General features: G+C 35.7%; 3 protein-coding genes across 5 annotated transcripts in view; 2 read left to right on the forward strand and 1 right to left on the reverse strand.

Moving 5' to 3' along the window:
* LOC123316468 (potassium voltage-gated channel protein Shaw-like) overlaps positions 1 to 21,465 on the forward strand; it is a 229,838-nt gene that overhangs the window by 11,554 nt on the left and 196,819 nt on the right. The gene's annotated exons all lie outside the window — the stretch shown is intronic.
* Positions 12,692 to 14,520, reverse strand: LOC123316472. The gene is made up of 2 exons (XM_044902561.1): positions 12,877 to 14,520; positions 12,692 to 12,770 (listed from the first exon to the last, which is right to left on the reverse strand). The coding sequence occupies exon 1, from the start codon at positions 14,462 to 14,464 to the stop codon at positions 13,604 to 13,606; it is 861 nt and encodes a 286-aa protein (XP_044758496.1). The 5' UTR covers positions 14,465 to 14,520; the 3' UTR covers positions 12,692 to 12,770; positions 12,877 to 13,603.
* On the forward strand, positions 15,576 to 16,937 carry LOC123316473. The gene is made up of 2 exons (XM_044902562.1): positions 15,576 to 16,752; positions 16,859 to 16,937. Exon 1 carries the CDS (start codon positions 15,655 to 15,657, stop codon positions 16,510 to 16,512), a length of 858 nt encoding a protein of 285 aa, XP_044758497.1. The 5' UTR covers positions 15,576 to 15,654; the 3' UTR covers positions 16,513 to 16,752; positions 16,859 to 16,937.

Consider the following 21,465-nt stretch of genomic DNA (forward strand, 5'->3'; position numbering starts at 1 on the left):
TAACTTAAGAATATTACATAAAGGATATAATTTTTACAAACTGACGTTACTAGAACAAATGGAAATCCTAAAAAACAAAGATAGTCGACATTTGCTGAATGAACTTTCAGACTTTAACCTTAGAGAAAACAACCTCATTTGATGATTACTTGCCCGAACATACCCCTGACATTGAACACATGACAGCTGACAACTCGAACTGACATTCATTTCCGCTCGAAACTACGTCTTAAAATAAGAGAATTCTGACTTTTGGAGAAGAAATAATTATTAAATTATAAATGCTCTTAAATTTTATAACTCTGATAGTTAAAGATATACCTCTTTGTACGGTGAGTTGATTGCACGTTCTCACTTATATATTTATATAATAAGAATGGCACCTTTCACCTGGCCTGATGATGGTTTAAAGAAGAACCGAAATTGATCGCCAAAGAATAAATTCTTAAAAAAGTGTGCTTTCATCACCAAAAAAGCCTAAAAGAGATTCTTCTAATTTTTCTATTTCTAATATTTCTATCTACTCTTTGCGAAAACTCGATCTTTGGCCGAAGAAACAAGGCCATCCCGTAACTGTTCGAACGGTTTACCGCCGTATAAGGTCTTTTGGACTGCAGTATTATCGACCCCATCTTGTGTTACCACTTACGGTTGAGGAAAGACGGCAAAGATTACAGTGATGCAGAGAACAACAACATTGGAATGTGGAATGGCATCAGGTCGTCTTTTCTGATGAATCTCGATTCTCCTTGGGTGCACATGATGGCCGAAGAAGGGTAAGAAGACGTCGAGGAGAAAGATTTGAACCTCATTTTGATGTTGAGCGTCATGTACACCGGAAAATAGGCGTTATGTTATGGGGTGCTATTGCAAATGGAAGTAGGTCACCTTTAGTCTTTATTCGAGGTAACATGACAGCGCTGCGTTACCTTCAAGAAATAGTAGAGCCATATGTTCTCCCTTACCTTAACCGGCTTGAGAATCCAATATTTCAGCCAGATAATGCTCGACCTCATGTTGCCAGAGTTAGTTTAAACTTTTTTGAAGCGACCCATGTGAATGTTTTGCCATGGCCGCCCAGATTCCCCGATCATTCGCCCATAAAGCATGTTTGGGAAATCATGGGTAGAAGGCTTGGAAATTTAACTCAGCTTCCACGGACTTTGGCGGCTCTGAGACCTGAAGTACAGGTAGTACTAGGGATAGTATCCCTCAAGAAGAAATAGACCATCTTCTTGCATCAATGCCAAGACGTTTAGTGGAGTGTATAGAAAACCGCGATGGACAAACATATTATTAACAAATTTAATAAAAAAATTTGTAAACCCTTCTTAATTTTTCTTCAAATTTTAATCATTTACTGATCACTATACTATCTTTGTTTTACCAAAAAAAAAATTAAAATTTAAATAGCTCCTTCTGGGTGTTGAAGTTTCGTTGTCAGTTAGTATATCTTAGTTATCTCTGAAATTATTCAATCTGAATACGATAAATACTGAAAATGTATAACCTGATGTTACGGAATAAAATAATTCTCATAACATTAAATAGGATTTATAGGTTTTGTAGATATGAAAGAACTTAGATGAAATGAATCAATTGTATGCTTTATATGATTATACAAATAATATTATAGTATTCCCCTGAGTGTGCTCTGAAATACGCCTACGGAATGAAAAATGTGGAAAATCATTCAAGGGAACTTGAAAAATCAGTTTTCCGTTCTCTCTACCGGTATTTCCCTATCGGAAATAAACTCACGTTGTGTACTTGACGTTTGAATCAGAGCGCTCTAGTTGAAATCTGTCAGCTCGAGTATATTTGCTATTATAAATACGGATGAAAATTGTGTATTTTCCTCTCTTTCATGCGTCAGGAATGGAAAAGAAATAAATGATTCAGATTACTCAATGAGTCTTTGTACATGATATCAGTTGACAGCAGCCAGTAGAAGAAGTTCATGACTGTTTTTAGACTACTGTTATTTATACGCTGGTTCTGGAGCCACGATGAATCTGAAGATTAAATCAATGGAGTTTTGCCATTGAGAACGAAACAACGGCTGTGTAGATCGGCTGAACCGAATTATACAGGATGGTCCAATGAAGGCATGATATGAATGGGGGTGAACACAACCGCTTGGTTTCGAATAGAGATCACGGGTGTTGCAATAACTAATTTTAAAGATCTTATCGAGTCCTATGTGATCCTGAAATTTCGCTACAAAATATTCATCGTTAATGAAATAACAGCGAAAATACTGAAAGAGGTAAAGAGTAATTTATCTCGTGAACATCATTCGTATCCGACACATTTCACAGGTATTTAGTAGTTAGTAATGTTATTAATTTTTGTTCGAAAAAAGTATTAATTTTTTTTCCAAAAAAGTAGACGAGCCATGTTTTTGATTTACCTTAGTCTATCGTGAATTTTTAAGAATGTTACAAGAGTGACAAAGCGATTTTAAATTTGTAGAAGAATTAAAATAGTGTATTCCATAGAAGAAAGGGTGGCAACGATAAAATTATTATCTGCGCGAACAACAGCCGTTTTAATTAACGAACGACATCCTGGTAAAATGTATCCGCTGTTTATGTAAATGCAAATTTGACGCTACTGCTTCAGTCGGAAACTAAAAGATGGTGCATGAAAGAGACGAAGCGAGGGACGTGGCTGTCTTAGGTCATGTAGCAATGGATCCGACCTTTAGTGTTAGGAAATTGTCCGATGTATATGGTGTTTCAAACACAACAATAATGGGAATCCTTAAACAACACGAACTCCATCCTTATATAATTCGATTTGTTCAGGAACTGAATTAGGATGATCCCGATCGCCGACTCCAGTTCTGTGAAACGATTAACGGTAATCAAAATTACATGTTCGATATCAGTTTTTCGGACAAGTCTTTATTTCACCTTAATAACATTTTAAACCGGCATAACTGTCGGTATTGGTCAGATGAAAGTCCAAGATTATTTCGTGAGGTGCATACTCAGCTTCCCCAAAAATGAAATGTTTGGGCGGAAATTTATGGAAATCACATAATCGGCTGTTTTCATACCTGGTAATCTCTCTGGTGAAATTCATTCGGATCTTTCAGAGAACGCTATTTATCCAATCCTCGGGCAAGTATTGGAGAATGGAGAAGACCATAAAATGATCATGCAGTGAACTAACACCAGAAATCTTGAGCAATGTACGTGAACATTTTCAGAAAATCTTATATTACTGCATGGAAGAGAATGGTTCCCATTTCCAGCATTAAAATAAACTAATCACATAAGTAGGTACTCTTCCACTATTTTACCTGTCCTTTCGTTATCAATGGAAATTCTGAAGAGAAATTTCAAGATTGAATAGTACTCGATAAGACTTCAACATGAGTTATCGCAACACCTCATTTTCCTATTTAGAATTAAGTGGTTGTGCTCACCCCCGTTAGGGGATTTCAGTTACGGGGATGCAAAGAGACGAAAAGTTGTGCCCCTTCGAATCAGTAATTGACGGGTTCGAGTGGTTTCCCACATTTTTATTTTGAAGCCGATAAATCGAAGTGTTAAGTTTTCGTTGGACCACAGAGTATAGTATAAAAAAGCTGTGACACGTCGATTTTTTATTCCAGCGAGACAACTTCTGAGACCAAATTCAAAACCGTATCGTTTCAGCCATTACTATTACAATCCCAACATCAATGTTTTGAATAGAGAAATGGTAGTGGTGCCCAAGATACTTAACTGAAGTCTCTTCTCGTCTCGCCGATAAGACATGAAGTCTCGTCTCGTGGACGTCTTGTCTCGTCTAGAGTCTCGTAAAAGTCTAGTAGCCTCGTCGTTAATTTATTCTATGGTTCCGACGATAATCGTTAAATCTCATACACCAGACATCGAAATATTACTGTTTGTATCTTTTATTAACAATTAAAGTAAGAATATTTCATTCATTTATCAGTGCGGGAACCGTTCAGCAGATTCATCATCGAAATTAAAAAACAAATGGGTAAATATTCGAATGATTCACACATTATGAATGGAAAGAATTGAATATGCTCATTTTAGAAAAAAAGGCCATTCAAAGGAGGCATTATTTACCCCATTTTCCCTATTCAAAATCTAGGGGTTGTAACACTGAGGATTAAAGCGATGCAGTTTTGAATTTGATGCTATATACAGTCCTCGTGCAATCAAACATCTACGAGTCCGAGCGTTTTTGTATAGGGTGTTTCATTGGAAAACGAAAATAGTGTGGCATCGAGGTGGTTCTGGAAATACCAAATTTATTGTCTATTACTTTCTTCGTAGCCGAGATATAGGATTTTGAAGTGAATGTCTTGATATCTGGGTGATCCACAATAGGTGAAAGAAAACACTATACCAGATAAATTACTTAGGTAATATTTAATCTCTCAAGATGTTTCGAGCTCAATAAAGCTCATTTTCAGGTGTAATCAAGTGATTGAAGCTGGAAAACATGGAGAAAACATAAAGAAAGTTTAAAAAACAAAATGAAGTATAAAAAAAATCGAAAAATTAATAACAATGTAACTTAACGAGTAAAATGACATGACGGAATGATAAAATGAAACAAAATGATCAAAAGTCACAATGAAAGAAAAATGGTTAAAGAAAAAAATTGGATGAAAATGGTCAATATTCCGAACTATTTCCGAATGTAATTCGGAATATTCTTTATTTTCTGGATAGCTTCTTCTATTTTTATAATAAGCTGATCCCGAGTATTGATCTCAGGGAAATATACTAGACCCCGATTTATGTTTGTTTTGTTCATGTTTTTATTTTGGAAACATGTACATAATTGTATTAACAAATTCATCTCAATTCTTTTACTGAAATATTCAATAAAAATATCCGAGCATTATCAATTTCGGTTATCAGTTATGTCTATACAGGGCCTTAATTTTTTCTGGAAATGACGAGAGAATAACTTAAATAAAAACTGGAAGGATCTGCAGCTATAAAAATTGAAACCAAGGTACAAAGTAATTACTAAGTAATGTGGAAATAATTATGGATTCAATAGTTTTGATAATTCATCATTAAAAGTCACTCACAACACTCAGGAATCCAAATTCTCAAAAACTTCACTTTTACGTTAAAAATTTTTTCAGTAAAACTGTCTGCGCAAAAATTTAAAGCACACACCTCAGTTTAATTTTTTTGGTCCTTTCAAATATTGAAACAGATTTCCAAAATTGCGATTTACGGGGTGTTGTTTCGAAGGTTCAAACGATTCATAATTTTTTGTTAACCCGGACCTGGATTTTCTTCAAGGTTATTGCATTATACATTTGAGCTTTGAATAAGAAACACGATGGCCGAATATGAAGAAAATATATTGGGTGGTTCGTCTGATATGGCCTCAGGAAGAAACGAGCAAAATTCATAGAACATCCTGTATCTCGGCTACGAAGAAAGTAAGAGCCAATAAATGTGCGGTATCTCCAGAAACACCTCGGTGCCAACTATCCGCCTGTTAAATATTTCCGTTTCCCAATGAAACACTCTGTATAATTCAGTTCTGCCGACCTACAGAGCCGCTGTTTCGTTTTTAGTGGCCCACTCTGTATATTTCTATCGTGTGTAGTATCGAAAATTTTCTATGCTCTTGTGACATCATAACTGAATAATTCTGAAATCTTCCTCAAATCGCAGACAGCTAAGATAGGACGAGTGAGCAGTCCTGAGACGTTTTACTCCTTATATACGAGTTCACTTCCTCCCATCTTTCTCCCTTCAGACACTCCAACACATCGGACAAAATGGTATCCGTCTTGTGGAACACAATTCGTACGTCGCAGCCAGAAAAAGGAATATTGTACTTTTGAATAGGACGTCGCATCTAAACTTCCCCGTTTGGGGGGAATCAATTCTTCGGCAGGCAAGTCACGTTTGGGTAGAGGAATGTAAACTGCAGGAATGACTTGCTGTTTCCGGTTGCTTCGGGAAGTGGATTAGAAGTCTGAAATTTAGCATCGGCTTGGATTCTTATATTTGAGCGGAAGGTTGTTCGTCACGTTCTTCTGGTTCATATGGACGTATCTTGATAAACTAATTCTGAGCTCGGCTGTAATGTCTCACTGTACTCAGATTGTTCTCACGTTCTTCATCCTAGTGTATTACATGTATACATGGTGAGTCTTTGACAAATATTTTAACAGTAGCTTTTTGAGGTTGAAAGAAAAACTTTTTTTTATACTATTTTTTCCGATTCAGCGCTGGTAAAAAAATATATTGCAAGTTTTCATAATTAGCTATGCCACCCCAGGTGAAACAAAATTCCCCTCAAAATAACAAGATGAACTAAACATTTGTGGATATTTCAAACAGAGTTGCTTTCAATTCAATTTAATTCAATTCTTTATTCATCATAGGAAATATAAACAATTTTATAAACAGAAATACAGAGTCACACAATCTAAACTTAGGTATGTATATTATATGAAACTTGCAATTTTTGATGAATACCAGAAAAAAAGAAAGAAAACCAAATTTACCAAAAAATCTACAAACCATGAAGTGCCCAATGAGGAGAGCAGCCAAAGTACCGAAATTTTCGAATATTACAGATACATATTTTTTATATTTGTACAAGAAATTACTCGAAAACGACGCATTATACGGGAAAATATGAAGAATTCTTTCTTTTTACAAAACCTTCAAATATTCATAAGATAGCGTCCAACTTAGTTTCAAGGGTTGGGTTCTTTGAATTTTTGATATTTTTATGGTTCTGGTAATGGTCATAATGAGTAAACTGGAAGACGTGGGTGATATCTTAGGTTCGGAAACGATTCATCAAATAAATGAAAAACTATATTCCGAAATTAATTTCATTCGATAAAACATTTTGTGAGATAACTTAAAAAAAAACATTTTTTTAGGTTTTTCAATAGCCCCTTTAAATCGAGCTGATTCGGAAAAAATGGTATGAAAAAAGTGTTTCCTTTGACCTCAAAAATCTGCTGTTGAAATATTTGTACGAGTTAAAGACTCACCCCGTATATTCAGATATATCAATCCAAGATTAGATATAGAGAATATAATCTTTGATATCAACACTTACACAAATTCATTAGTGATTCATGAGTATATATAGCTTATCGCTATTCTATCTGGTGCCCTGCTCTAGGCACCATATTTTTGAATTCTACAGGATGTCTCTTTCTCGGGTGTGAATGAAGTATATGAAGACAAGTAAGGAATGTTTAAAATTTTCTTCCTACGACGCCCCTTGAGAAGATATGTGCCTCCAAATCCAAATCCTACCTTAAACCGGGGATTGACCAAAATATATGGGGAGAGTTGAACCTCTTTTCACTCTGAATCCACTTATGTTGTAACTGTAAATGGTATGGTAGCAACCCATTTTTTGGCTTGAAGATATCATGCCCAAATAGGTAACGATAGATAATAGTAGAGTGATGGTGAGATGAACATTTTGAGTACAGCAATTCTTTTTTTAGGAACCGAAAATTAGCTCATGTCTCCCCAACCCATGAGAGAGTTGAACAGGGGGCGAGAGAGACTTGACCATAAGTTTGTTTATCAGTAAAAGGTTTGAAAGAAAACAATTTTAAATGACCAACTATTCCCTGTCAAGGGTTTCAGCATCATATGTATCAGCATATGAAATACATATTATCTTTTTCAGAGTCACTCTCACTTATTTCCGTGATGTTTTCTACTCGTTGAAACCTTTGTATTTTTTTATATTTATTTCTATCATTCTATTTTCTTTTTTTGAAGCAAACTTTTATCTGAGCTTAGTGCGGGAAACTTGGACCATTGTCACAAGTCTCCCGCACCCCTTTTCAGTTTTCTTGAAACTTTTACACTCATTATTGAAAAGGCTCATCGTTTATGAAACGATATTAATCAATGAAAGCAATAAAACTAAATAACACCACGCACCTATTAAACTTTTCAGGCACTTTAACAAACAAAATTCATTCAATTTCTTACTTCCTAACAACAAAATCACGTTCAACCCTCTCACTCCCAAACTGTTGTGATGGCGGCCAAAATTACGCTAGAATAAAAGTTATTCAAGGGCGTTGTCCCAGCAAAGCTACGCAACAGCGACGCCACAGCGACACAATTTAAATGCGTTCAAATTGTGTCGCTGTAGCGTCGGTGTTGCGATGCTTTGGTGGGACAACATGGGCAAAGATTATAGAGAGAGAGTGACTCTATAATCTTTGAACATGGGATGAACACGAAAAATACACGCTGGGGATATCTTTTTCAATCACTTTCGGCATTTTTGTAATACTATAATTCATAAAAGTTGTGACAATGGCGTTATGAAAATAACGACATTTCATGAGGCTACTCAATTGTAAAACCTTTGGATTTGTACACCTTCGATAAACTTTTATTCACTCCTGGCACTGTTGATTACCAAATCAATTCTGAATTTGGGATATCTATGCTGTTTGATGATAAAAAACTGTGAATCTTTTCAATGACACAGACATATTTACACGAGCGCCACGTGCGTGATTCTGACCTCGTTGTATTTCGAAAAATACGCATGATGCCAAAGCCAAATTCCGAATTGTTCTGTACATAAAAGGGAGAGGAAAATTATAATTATCTGAAATATTCTTGAAGCAATGAGTCACTCTGACTGTAACGTCTTTTCGATGAAACAAAACGTTTTATTTTCAATCTATGGTTTTATCCACATTTGGGTTTGATCATAGTTTTCTATCGTCATAAATTCTCATTCATCGTCATAGTAACTTCAAGATTACAAACAAAACAAACTTTCTTGTTGCATTTTCAAAATTCAAAATTTTTTGTGATTTCTCCAACGAATATACTCAAAAAAAACTAAAAATGTGCGATCCCTGCTGTAGTCCCTGTTGCATGGACCCTTGCAACCCATGTTGCATCACCATGGGTCCCTGTCCAGCTGCTCCCCCATGCCCAGTACCCTGTGCCCCCCTGTGTTTCCCAGTTTGTCCACAACCAGTGATGACAGTCCAAGTTACTTGTCCTGTACGTCCTTGTGTACCGTGCTGTCCTCCTTGTTGTGGAGGGTGTGGAGGATGCTGCTGATAATGCTGCGGTAATTATTCTCTTTCGAAATGTCATGTTGAATTTTCATTTATTGATGTGATGCAAACAGAAGATTCAGTCACAACTGTTAATTGTAGGTAGTAGACCTGAAATAATGTCTTTTGTATAGTGTGGGAAATATCCAATCAACTGAATCTCTTCAACAAAAAAACAAATATAATTCCTTGAGGTCTCAACCAGTTTCGGATTTCCGTCCTTGGAAAAACAAAGCTTCATGATACGTTATTTCAAGACAAATCTGCTCAAAATTCCTCCTCCTTCTCAGAAGTAGAAAATACCTACTCTAACTGGATAAGATTTACAATATTGTATTCTCATTTCTCTTTCCTTTGAACTGAAACAAAGTTATCCCAACTAAAATTATGATCCTCTACAGACCAAACTATACGTTCAAACGATTTTCATTGTGCTCAAAAAAAGAATGAGCAAGTTGAAATCAATTTTATTGAACTCAGCTCGTCAAAATATAAAAGTTAGGATTGGTCTGGAGCATCGCCTTCCGTTAAAATGTAGTCTATAACCAACAGTGTGTTGGGGATATGAGTCTGATTTTGAGTAGTGGGAGCCCGAGAGTCTTCTTAGGTAGGAGATTTGAACCACTTCAAATATTTCAATTGAAATTTCGCGCTACTGGTATCGTAAATAGCTTGCGACATGCTCGTAACAAGGCACAACTAGTGGCTGCTCCATTTTGGCCGCCATCAGAACATTTCGGGAGTGAGAGGGTTGAACGTGATTTTTTTGTTAGGAAGTAAGAAATTGAATAATTTTTGTTTGGTACACTCTCTGAAAAGTTTAATAGGTGCGTTGTGTTATTTAGTTTAATTGCTTTCATTGATTGATATTGTTTTACAAACGATGAGCGTTTTTCATAATAGTTTCAAGAAACCATCTGTTGAATAGACTAAAAGGCAGTGCGAGAGACTTGACCCAAGCTATGATCGGGAAGCATAATCAGTGGTCCAAGTGTCCCGCACTGAACTTAGATAATATTTTGCTTCGAAAAAAGAAAATTAAATAATAGAAATAAATATAACAAAGTATACAAAGGTAAAAAAGTAAAGAACATTTCGGAAATAAATGAGAGTGACTCTGAAATAACGCCAGGTCATAGAGAGAATAATGAATTAATGAAACTTATAGTCAAGTCTCTTTCGCCTCCTGTTCAACCCTCCCATGGGTTAGAGAGACATGAGCCAATTTTCGGTTCCTAAAAAAAGAATTGCTGTACTCAAAATATTCATCTCACCATCACTTTACTATCGTTACCTATTTGGGCATGATATATTCAAGCAAGAATTTGAGTTGCTATCATTTATACAGATATAACCTAAGTGGCTTCAGAGTAAAAAGGGGGTTCAACTCTCCCCATACCTTATTGTTAACTTCACTTTCGATCTTTGGTCATAAATATGCACATTTCTAGTCGACTTCTGCTTATTTCTGATACTTTTTCAGAATACACTTACTTGAAGCAGTCAAACAAAGATTAAAGATTTTTTTTTCTCCTTGGAAATATTTAACAATATCTACACGATTTTTTTCAGATAATCCAAGCGAATCAAAAATTGTTCTACTTGTCAACTGTCCAGAGAAGAATTCAAGTATCCGTCTTTCTACATATTTGTAACTAGAGCTTGTGATGAAACATTGTAAAAGTATCAAATGGGTCTCTTGAAATAAATGATCGCCTGAAACTGGGGTGATTTTTTTTTAAATTTTCCCGAACGTTTAAATGAGAACTCATCAGAATGAAAAGCCATCTTGTGCGTTCTTTTCGAATGATTCCTACTGAAAAGTTCTGCAGAAGCTCTGTTCGTAAATCTGACAGCCTTCAGCATCATTACTAACAAAAAAAAAATAAGGGAGGCATAGTTCATGGAAATGCAGAGTGTAACAAGTAATGCACAAAGTTCATATCTTCGGTATTTACACGATAAAAAGGATAATGCCTGCATCTAGCTCGTGTTCGAACGTTTTCAAAAGCTTCCTCTCGACTTCTTGACAATTGCACTATGCGGTTCCTGCAAACACATTTTGTTGGATCTTTACTCTGTGAGTAATAACCGAAGAATTTAAAAAGACTTAAACTGCTTTCCACTCCTCGTGGAATTTGCATGATAAACTCGTCAAGTATACATGGAAATTCGTATAATTTGAAAAAAATAAATATTTATTGACTTGTTCGAGCATTTTTACAGAAGAGTGAATACAGAAAAATATAATTCTGTGTGTTACCTTGTAGTCACCTTGCATTAACAACAAAATATTTCTTCATTCAACGGGAGCATTAAGAGAGAAAAACCCTAGAGGCAAGTGTCAGGCCCGGATCTACGATTTTTTCTGACCGGGGCAAAAATTCATGATGGCGCCCCCCCCCCCCCCTTCTAAGGTTCGTAGGAAAAATCTAATTGCATATTCGTCATCGCTTTCAACCCGAGTTATTTTTTTCACTAGTTCGAGGTGGTATAGATTATGCAATTAGATTTTTCCTAAGATGAGTACTTTGGGAAAAAAATCACTCTTATTTTTTTCCCATTGTTCCATCAAAACATATTTTTTCTCATTATTCCTTTAAAAGTTATTCTTTTCCCAAAATACTCCCAAAAATTGCATATTCGTAATCTACGACCTCGAATTAGTAAAAAAAATGACTCGGGTTGCAATCGTGCGAAAAATAAAAAAGTTTGTATTTACAAGAATGTCGTTTACAACCCGCCCTCGTCTATCGTTTTTACCCGCGCTTCATGAACGAAATTATTCCGAACAAAAATTTATTTTTTTAGCTACATATGTCGACCCGGATCATTTTACATATTAATTCAAGGTCGTAGATCACGAATATGCAATTAGATTTTTGGAGGATCAGTATTTTGAGGAATAAATCACTTTTAGTGCAAAATTTCGGAAATATTGGTCAACTTTGAAGAGCTGTAGCAGCTAGAAAAAAGGCACTAGTCATATGCTGTTTTTTTTTGTGATGAATTGGTTCTTTGCGAATATAAAAAACCACACTTCATTCATCTATCACGAACAGTTCAGATTTTATGAATTTTTCCGCGAAGGTCCAAAATTTCCGATTTTCCATCGACCATAACTTGAAAAATGGTTTTTTTTTTGAAAATCTGTTTGCATATTCGTGTTCTACGCCCTCGAATTAGTGTACAGAATGAATTCGGTTTTGATCGGAGACCAAAAATATTCTTCAAAAAATAGCCCACTCTGTATATATTTCATTTTGTGAAAACATTTTAAAACACTCCATTTCGTGAAACTTTTGTATAAAACAATTATTTTTTGTACCTCTCTTAGTAACAAAGTTAAAGGGGGGCTCAAATTATGGTGAAAAACTCGGTACCTACATCTATGGAAAATTTGAAAAAATTTCAATCTCACTGATTTCCACCAAAATTGGTGTTTTTACTAAGGCATAGATTACGAATATGCAAATAGAATTATGCTGAAAGGATTAGTTTTTAAGTTATGGTCTATAGAAAATCGGAAATTTTGGCCCTTAGTTCCAGATGAGAAGGCGATGAGTCGACAGGCAAAGAAATTACTGAAGAGGAAAAAAGAAAAAGTCTATAAAGCACTTCAGTGGTGGAACCTTGTATTCAAATCATCCGGTTACATGTTTCGGCTTGCGCCATTATCAAACCAAGGATTCTGAAAATTGTTGCTTGTAAGTACAGAATATAAGGTTGAGCAAAAATTAAGAAAAGGTGAAAAACAATAATCTTACAATTTAGTTAAAATGCTCACTGAAACTTACGATTTAAAGGTTCCATTGTCATATGATAAACATCAATCAGAAAAGTCACAAAACAAAAATAAAAATAAAATATATACGGTCAAAAGGCATAATAATATGGGACCCCAAAACACAAGAAAAGACAAACAAAAACAAAACACAAACAAACTGACGTTCGTGCTGACAAAATCTTCTTCTTCCAGCCAAGGTTAACTCAAGTGTTCAATTTTCTCGACGATACAGTGGCGTCCCCCGGGGGAATCAATATAAGATTTTATATGTGTCTTTCACGTTGTTGGTCAACATCGCATTTAGTGTCCTGTATTCTGTGTTCTTAAGGTGTTTAAAGATTTCTACCTCCTCTAGAATTTCCTGTTTGCAGCCAAAATCGCAGTGATGAATAAGTTTGGTGTTCTCTTCAATATCGAACCTATGTCCTTCTTCCCTTATGTGACAACCGAAGATAGATTTATCGTTGTTTGGATTTTTAGCACTATTTAGATGTTCTCTTGTCCTCGTTCGAATGGATCTGCCACTCCTGCCCACATAAACAACGTTGCAGCCTGGTTCACCGCACTCCAATCTGTAGACGCCCGGTTTGTCCAAGTTATCAATAGGGCTCTTATTCTTAATTATGAATTGGCTCAAGATGTTATCAGATTTAAATGTTACCTTGGAGTTTTCGATCTGTCTAATTACGTTGGCGATTTTATGTGAAATGCCGCCATAGAAAGGGATGCAGCAGTATTTATTGTTCGAAGGATCTGAAGTCGACAAGTGGGGTTTTTTTCATGCCTTGTTTCTTCCTTCTCCTGTCAATTAGCCTGTCAATGACATCCGGATGGTAACCATTCTCCCCTGCCAGATACCTCAGGGTGTTCACCTCCTCACTGTAAGCATCTTGACTCAAAGGAACATTGAGCAGTCTAGTGATGTATGTGTTGAAAGCCGCCATTTTATGGCCCATGTAATGGCATGAAGTTTTGTTGATTTTGGTGGATGTTTGAGAGGGTTTCCTATATATACTAAAAGTTAACTTATTTAGGTGTCTACTAATTGAAAGGTCTAAAAAGTTGATCCTCCGTTCTGACTCGAGTTCCAATGTAAAGTTGATGTTCATATGAAGTTTATTGATCCACTCATGGAACTCTTTTAGTTCTTCCTCACTACCAATCCAAGCTATCAATATGTCATCTACATATCTGAACCAAAAAAGAATTTTATCCTTGAAAGGATTGTTCGGTATGAAAATCAGCTTCTTTTCGAAATATGACATGAAGAGTTCTGCGAAGAGAGGGGAAAGGCAGTTGCCCATACTCAAGCCTTCCCTTTGTGTAAAAATTTCTCCTTCAAAGTTGAAAAAGTTTTGTTGAAGGCATAATTCTGTGAGTTGGAATACACAATTAGTCAAGTCGTCGGACATCGAAGAATCAATCAACTTGTTTTTAAATATCTGCAATGTCTGCGGGACTGGTACTGTCGTAAACAGATTGCTCACATCAAAAGAAGCCAGTATAGTGTTGTTTGGGATTCGTAAATCCTTAATTCTACTAATTAGATCCAAAGAGTTATCAACGCTGAATTCCGACTTGAAATTGATGGCAGACATTAGAAGCTTATTCAGATGTTTTGACAGTTTATAGGCTAGACTGCCACAGAACGAAACCACCGGTCTGACAGGGATGCCTTCTTTATGGATTTTCGGAAGACCATACAGTCCAGGGGTGGTGAATGACATAGGCATAAGTGACCTCCAGTTGTTGCACAGCAATGGACCAAGGGATGAAAGTTTATTCTTAAACTTAGCGTTGTATTTGTTAACATTTGACCTCGTTGTCTTGTTGAAACCGTTGTTGGAAAGGAAATCATGAACTTTGTTGATATATTCAGTCTTATTTAGAACTACCAAACAATCACCCTTGTCTGCTTTGGAGAAAAACAAGTTATTGTCCTTAATCTTTTTAGAGATAGCTGTGAGATTCCGTTTAAGATCAACTATATATTTTGGTGTCCTGATTCTGGACTTCTTGAATTTGTCTAAGATTGAAATAATATGACTACGAATTATATGAGGATTAATCACTCTGTTGGATTTCAGGAAAGTCTCAACTGCGACGACCAGTTTTTCGGTGATCATTGACTTATTATAATTTGAGAAGGAGAATTTTAAACCCAAGCTCAACAGTTTGGTTTCTGATTCGTTGAACGTCGTATCTGACAAGTTGAGTATTGGCTCTTTGAACTTTATTCCATTCTTAAGAAAAACACTTGAGCTTTGAGACATGTCCTGCTTTGACAACTTATCAATTTTTTGTCGTTGGATTCTAGTACTTTTAAGTTTGAGACTGTGAAGTTTTGACTTGTTGTGATGAATTAAATTGTTGAAAGCTCTCTCCGTCATCTTATCTCTAAGTATCCCCGTAACTATACTCAGTTTCTTATTATTTGTGTAGAGTCGGCTGTACCATTTCCTAATCTCCCACTTAAGTAGTTTTCTTTTTAGCAGGTGGATTTGATGTTGTGCAACCCTATCGTCTCTCCTAAATCTGATCTTTAACCATGTTGGTGTCAAGTCCTCCCTCAGACATGTCCTACAGAACTCGATGTGACCCATGAACCTTTGTGACTTCAATGATAACCTACCATATGTTCGGGAAAGTAAGGCCAGACTCGCCGTTAACATAATCTCATAAAATCCCATTTCTTTTTTGGTTCAGATATGTAGATGACATATTGATAGCTTGGATTGGTAGTGAGGAAGAACTAAAAGAGTTCCATGAGTGGATCAATAAACTTCATATGAACATCAACTTTACATTGGAACTCGAGTCAGAACGGAGGATCAACTTTTTAGACCTTTCAATTAGTAGACACCTAAATAAGTTAACTTTTAGTATATATAGGAAACCCTCTCAAACATCCACCAAAATCAACAAAACTTCATGCCATTACATGGGCCATAAAATGGCGGCTTTCAACACATACATCACTAGACTGCTCAATGTTCCTTTGAGTCAAGATGCTTACAGTGAGGAGGTGAACACCCTGAGGTATCTGGCAGGGGAGAATGGTTACCATCCGGATGTCATTGACAGGCTAATTGACAGGAGAAGGAAGAAACAAGGCATGAAAAAACCCCACTTGTCGACTTCAGATCCTTCGAACAATAAATACTGCTGCATCCCTTTCTATGGCGGCATTTCACATAAAATCGCCAACGTAATTAGACAGATCGAAAACTCCAAGGTAACATTTAAATCTGATAACATCTTGAGCCAATTCATAATTAAGAATAAGAGCCCTATTGATAACTTGGACAAACCGGGCGTCTACAGATTGGAGTGCGGTGAACCAGGCTGCAACGTTGTTTATGTGGGCAGGAGTGGCAGATCCATTCGAACGAGGACAAGAGAACATCTAAATAGTGCTAAAAATCCAAACAACGATAAATCTATCTTCGGTTGTCACATAAGGGAAGAAGGACATAGGTTCGATATTGAAGAGAACACCAAACTTATTCATCACTGCGATTTTGGCTGCAAACAGGAAATTCTAGAGGAGGTAGAAATCTTTAAACACCTTAAGAACACAGAATACAGGACACTAAATGCGATGTTGACCAACAACGTGAAAGACACATATAAAATCTTATATTGATTCCCCCGGGGGACGCCACTGTATCGTCGAGAAAATTGAACACTTGAGTTAACCTTGGCTGGAAGAAGAAGATTTTGTCAGCACGAACGTCAGTTTGTTTGTGTTTTGTTTTTGTTTGTCTTTTCTTGTGTTTTGGGGTCCCATATTATTATGCCTTTTGACCGTATATATTTTATTTTTATTTTTGTTTTGTGACTTTTCTGATTGATGTTTATCATATGACAATGGAACCTTTAAATCGTAAGTTTCAGTGAGCATTTTAACTAAATTGTAAGATTATTGTTTTTCACCTTTTCTTAATTTTTGCTCAACCTTATATTCTGTACTTACAAGCAACAATTTTCAGAATCCTTGGTTTGATAATGGCGCAAGCCGAAACATGTAACCGGATGATTTGAATACAAGGTTCCACCACTGAAGTGCTTTATAGACTTTTTCTTTTTTCCTCTTCATACCCAGCACTTCAAAATGGGATTTTATGAGATTATAAAGAAATTACTGCTGGACGCAGTGTGAACATATCAGATCTTTCAACCTTTTTCACCCAAGTGTGGCGGTCATTCGTAGATGACTGAATAATATGCAGTTAATTGATCCCTCATTGATTTTAAAGATTTTAGGCATAGTGATGGTTTATCATGTTTCCATTCTACACTTTCCATTTTAGCACTAGGAAATTAATTTTTTACGAGAAAATCAAAAGTAAAAAAATTTTAACCTCTGGTTGATTTTGGCGCCCCCTTGAGCTGGCGCCCGGGGCAAGCGCCCCGCTTGCCCCCCCCTAGATCCGGGCCTGGCAAGTGTCAAAAGTTTCAGCATTTCATCAATACAATCAATCAGAGCACGATAGACTTTGTTGAGTTCTATATCACCTCTTATTCCTGACAGAGACTTATGAATGAAAAATGAGACACTTGAGTCGGATCAATCTCAGCAGCGTTCATTTAAAAGGAATGTAATACATACCACCCTTTTAATAACTCGCGGAAAAAGTAGGTCAACCAGCAACATTGTGTGGCGTTTTCAATGGAAAAGCGCAGTATTTTAAGCATCCATTCACAAGACATAAGTTTAAAACGAGGCACGGAACAAAAGCTGAATTCTTGGCCACCGAATACATGCATATCTTCATACCACAAACATCTGCATCTTCAGAATCGATGTAAGCATGGAATTATCCCTCTGAAGAGAGTGGAATTTCGTATTTGAATTTTTTTTTAGAGTTCACTCTGAAAGACGGGAGATGTTTGAGTAAGGATTTAATTGTAGAATCTTGAATCCCCAGTAGAATACTCAATTCACGTCTGACATTATGTATATACTCAACTTCAGTTTCCGCATAGGCATATTAACTCTCCATTTTCATTCCTCCTCCAGTTTCAATTGGATGACACGGTTGGCAAATTTAATTCCTATCAGACAGGGGTGTCTGATGGAGAATATGAGCTGGAAGGGCTACGAATTGTTCCTCGGGGGAATAAAACTTTTTTATCTCCTACGCATGACTTCGTGAAACGAGAAACTTTAATCGAGTGCACTCCCTTTGATGGAAATATTTTGTCGATAGAATTTGACACAGACAGGACGACATACGATGTCCTTTTCACTTATAGAAATTTCCATAGTTGTCCATATATCAATATTCAATTTATTTATTAAATAAAAATATTTTCCAAGAAATCAGGAACAATATTTCACTTGATAAACCATCATCTTAACCAATATTATAAATTTGGAAGTCCGTGTGTTTGTATGTTCTCCGGAACAGATATCTGATTTTGATGGCAATTTCACTTCAGTGTAGGGTGTAGGTAGAGAATTTATCAATCCAATTCTACTTTGTTTTAAGGGACCTTCATACATATGCAATATACAAAAAGAAAATGGAATGACGTCCACAAATTCAATGCATCATATAAACTTCACAGCGTCAAAAAACCAGCCAAGAAATAAGGTTCCATATTTGAGAGAACGAATTTCAATTTGTTATTTGAATTCTGTAAATCTGTTGAGACCTTCAAAGTGGTAGCTCAGAATGGGCATAAACAGTTTTATGCACACAAATGGGAGCGATGTGTAATTGACAATCTATGTACAGACAGGATGGGCAAAATTGGTGAAACCTGAACTACAAATTTTTCAACCCAACCAGATAGAGGAAAATGCATGGCACATTACGGAGGTCATTTTTCTAGAAACTACTAATGCCATCAACTTCACCCCTCTATCTTGTTTTGTTTTCTAGTTTTAGGCCAAAATTGAAATTTCAAATTAGGTCATTATCTCCGTTTCGGTTTATGCTAGAATGTTGAAATGAAAACATTATAAAGACACTTTTTTGATAGCAATCCAGTGACGTACTATGATTTTCAGCAGGTATATTTGCTGAGCTTTAACAGGAAGTTGTGTTTTTTCTTATGAAAACAGTAGTTCAAAACGACTTACGGCCGAAACTAAAGATAGAAAAAACATCTGATTTTGTTTCTATGATCTATCTGTAGATATATTTTAGAATGGTTTCCAATCGTCATTAGGTAAAACGATGGATAGATAGGTTTATTGAAAACGGCTGTTAGATAGACTGAGGGGAACGTATGATATACAGGGTCGTCCCGATCGTAACCAAGAAATTTTAACCACGTATTCCACATCAAAAATAAGCCCTAGTTTGTCATATAAACATATGTTGAGAAATGCTTTCTCTACGAGATACGGGGTGTTAAAATTATAGAAAAAAAAATGTTTTTCATTAATAACTTTCACACTGCTTAAAATACAGGGGTCAGCATAAGTCAGGCAACCAATTTGCATTAAGATAAATAAATGCAGCGTCAAAATATATTTATTAAAAAATAATACAAAAGGTATTCGAAAAAGGGTTACTGTAAGTGCTCAGATTTTTTTCAACAGCGTTGCCAGACTTATGAGCGTTGCCGGACATATGTCGAAATTTCGAGAGCGTTGCCTGACTTATGCCGACCCCTGTATTTTTATGAAATTTGAGACATAGGTTTTGAGCGTCAAGGAGCCCTTTTTGCATAATATCATTTCTTTTCTATTCTACCAGTGGCGTCCGTACTGCAGTGAGACTAAATATTTTCAGATAAAAAAATTATACGCCACTGGTTTTTCCGACAATAAAAATTACTATTTAAATCCTTATTCAATTTGGAGCAAATTCGGTTTCTTGACTTTTTGCTGCACGAGGCACCGCTTCCGGTTAAAAAAATAAAACACATTCTCATGTATGGAGAAATAGGCAAAATTTTATATAGCAATAAAAAGCTTACTACGGTCTTATTATTATTATAATATGTACCTACCATATCAAATTTTGGCGATTTCTTCATGCATGAGGATGTGTTTTATTTTTTTAACCGGAAACGGTGCCTCGTACAGCAAAAAGTCAGGAGAACGAATTTGCTCCAAATTAAATATGAATTTAAAGAGTAATATTTGGTGTCGGAAAAACTAGTGGCGCATCATTTTTTTTTCTGAAAATATTCAGTCTCGCTGCAGTACGGACGCAACTGGTAGAATAGAAAAGAAATGATATTATGCAAAAAGTGCTCCTTGACGCTCAAAACCTATGTCTCAAATTCCATAAAAATATTTCAAGCAATATGGAAGTTATCGATGAAAAATATTTTTTTTATAATTTTAACACCCTGTATCTCGGAGAGGAAACATTTCTCGACATATGTTTATATGACAAACCAGGGCTTATTTTTGATGTAGAATACGTGGTTTAAATTTCTTGATTACGATCTGGACCATCCTGTATACAGGGTGTCTGTAAACAAATGCGAAGGACTTAGGGAGATGATTCCTCGATGAAAATAAGCGGGGGTAGTTCCTATAAATTTTTTTCGAAATCGACCTCCTTTCCAAGATACAGCCTTTGGCGATGACAGTTTTCAATTTTTTTTACGGGTTCTAAAAAATACTGAGTCATGAAACTATACGTAATATAAAGCACTAAGTAGATGTTACTACCACAATTTTTATAGATTTCATAACTTTATTATTAATGGTTGAAAATAACAATCCCTTATGATTTTCCTTCAAAAATGTGCCGTGCATTTTCCTCTATCTCCTTAGGTTAAAAAGTTGTAGTTCAGATATTACCAATTTTGACCACCCTGTACAAGATAATATAGGTTAATCGATCTGGTAGGATAACTATGATTCGTTGTGTGAGTGACAAATGCTTCTCCATTTTTCATGAACACTTACGAATGTAAATAGCACATAAAATGAATGTCTTCTCTCTGAATAGACTTCTAGAAGATTGGCTGTAATTCGAATGGAACATGATTCTAACATTCTTTTTTTTAATCTTAAAAACACAACTTCTGCCTTTCATATTAGGTTCTCCTGTAACGTTCATTTTTATATATTGAAAGGATAACGAATAATATCGATTTTCTTTTCTGAATAAACCCTATGATGAAATATGAAACAATTGATTTCAGGCTTTTATGACAGACGTTTGGTAACCTATAAGATAAGAGAAAACGATCAGATACAATTTTGAAGCTCCCAAAAAGATGTATAAAACTTCAGAGGCTGGAGGATTTTGATGGCAATTTCTCTATAGTGCAGAGAATTAATTCGAGTAGGTTTTTGTGCGAAATTCTCATACATATTAAAAAATGACAGAAAATATCGATTATGGTCAAAAACAATTCTTGAATGAAGCCGTTGATTCAAGGCTTTCATTGCCGACACTGAGTAAGTTATAAGACGAAGAGAAAAATAATCTAGTACAATTTAGAGAGTTCAAAACGTTCTATTTAAAAGTCTGCAACCTCATACATATCTAACTTCCGAAGATAACCCACGATAACCAATTTTAAAGTTTTTAAATCAATGCAGAATAATAGGTTCTTTCGTTTGTATAAAAAGTGTAGCACTTTTCTACACTCGATTTTAGTATTCGTTTGCTGATTG

The sequence above is a fragment of the Coccinella septempunctata genome, chromosome 7 (assembly GCF_907165205.1).
Source record: "Coccinella septempunctata chromosome 7, icCocSept1.1, whole genome shotgun sequence".
Classification (NCBI taxonomy): Eukaryota; Metazoa; Arthropoda; class Insecta; order Coleoptera; family Coccinellidae; genus Coccinella; species Coccinella septempunctata.

Excerpts from the sequence above, each read along its gene's own strand:
- LOC123316472 (XM_044902561.1), bottom strand. The coding sequence starts at position 14,464 with ATGTCTGCCATCAATTTCAAGTCGGAATTCAGCGTTGATAACTCTTTG.
- LOC123316473 (XM_044902562.1), top strand. The coding sequence starts at position 15,655 with ATGAACATCAACTTTACATTGGAACTCGAGTCAGAACGGAGGATCAAC.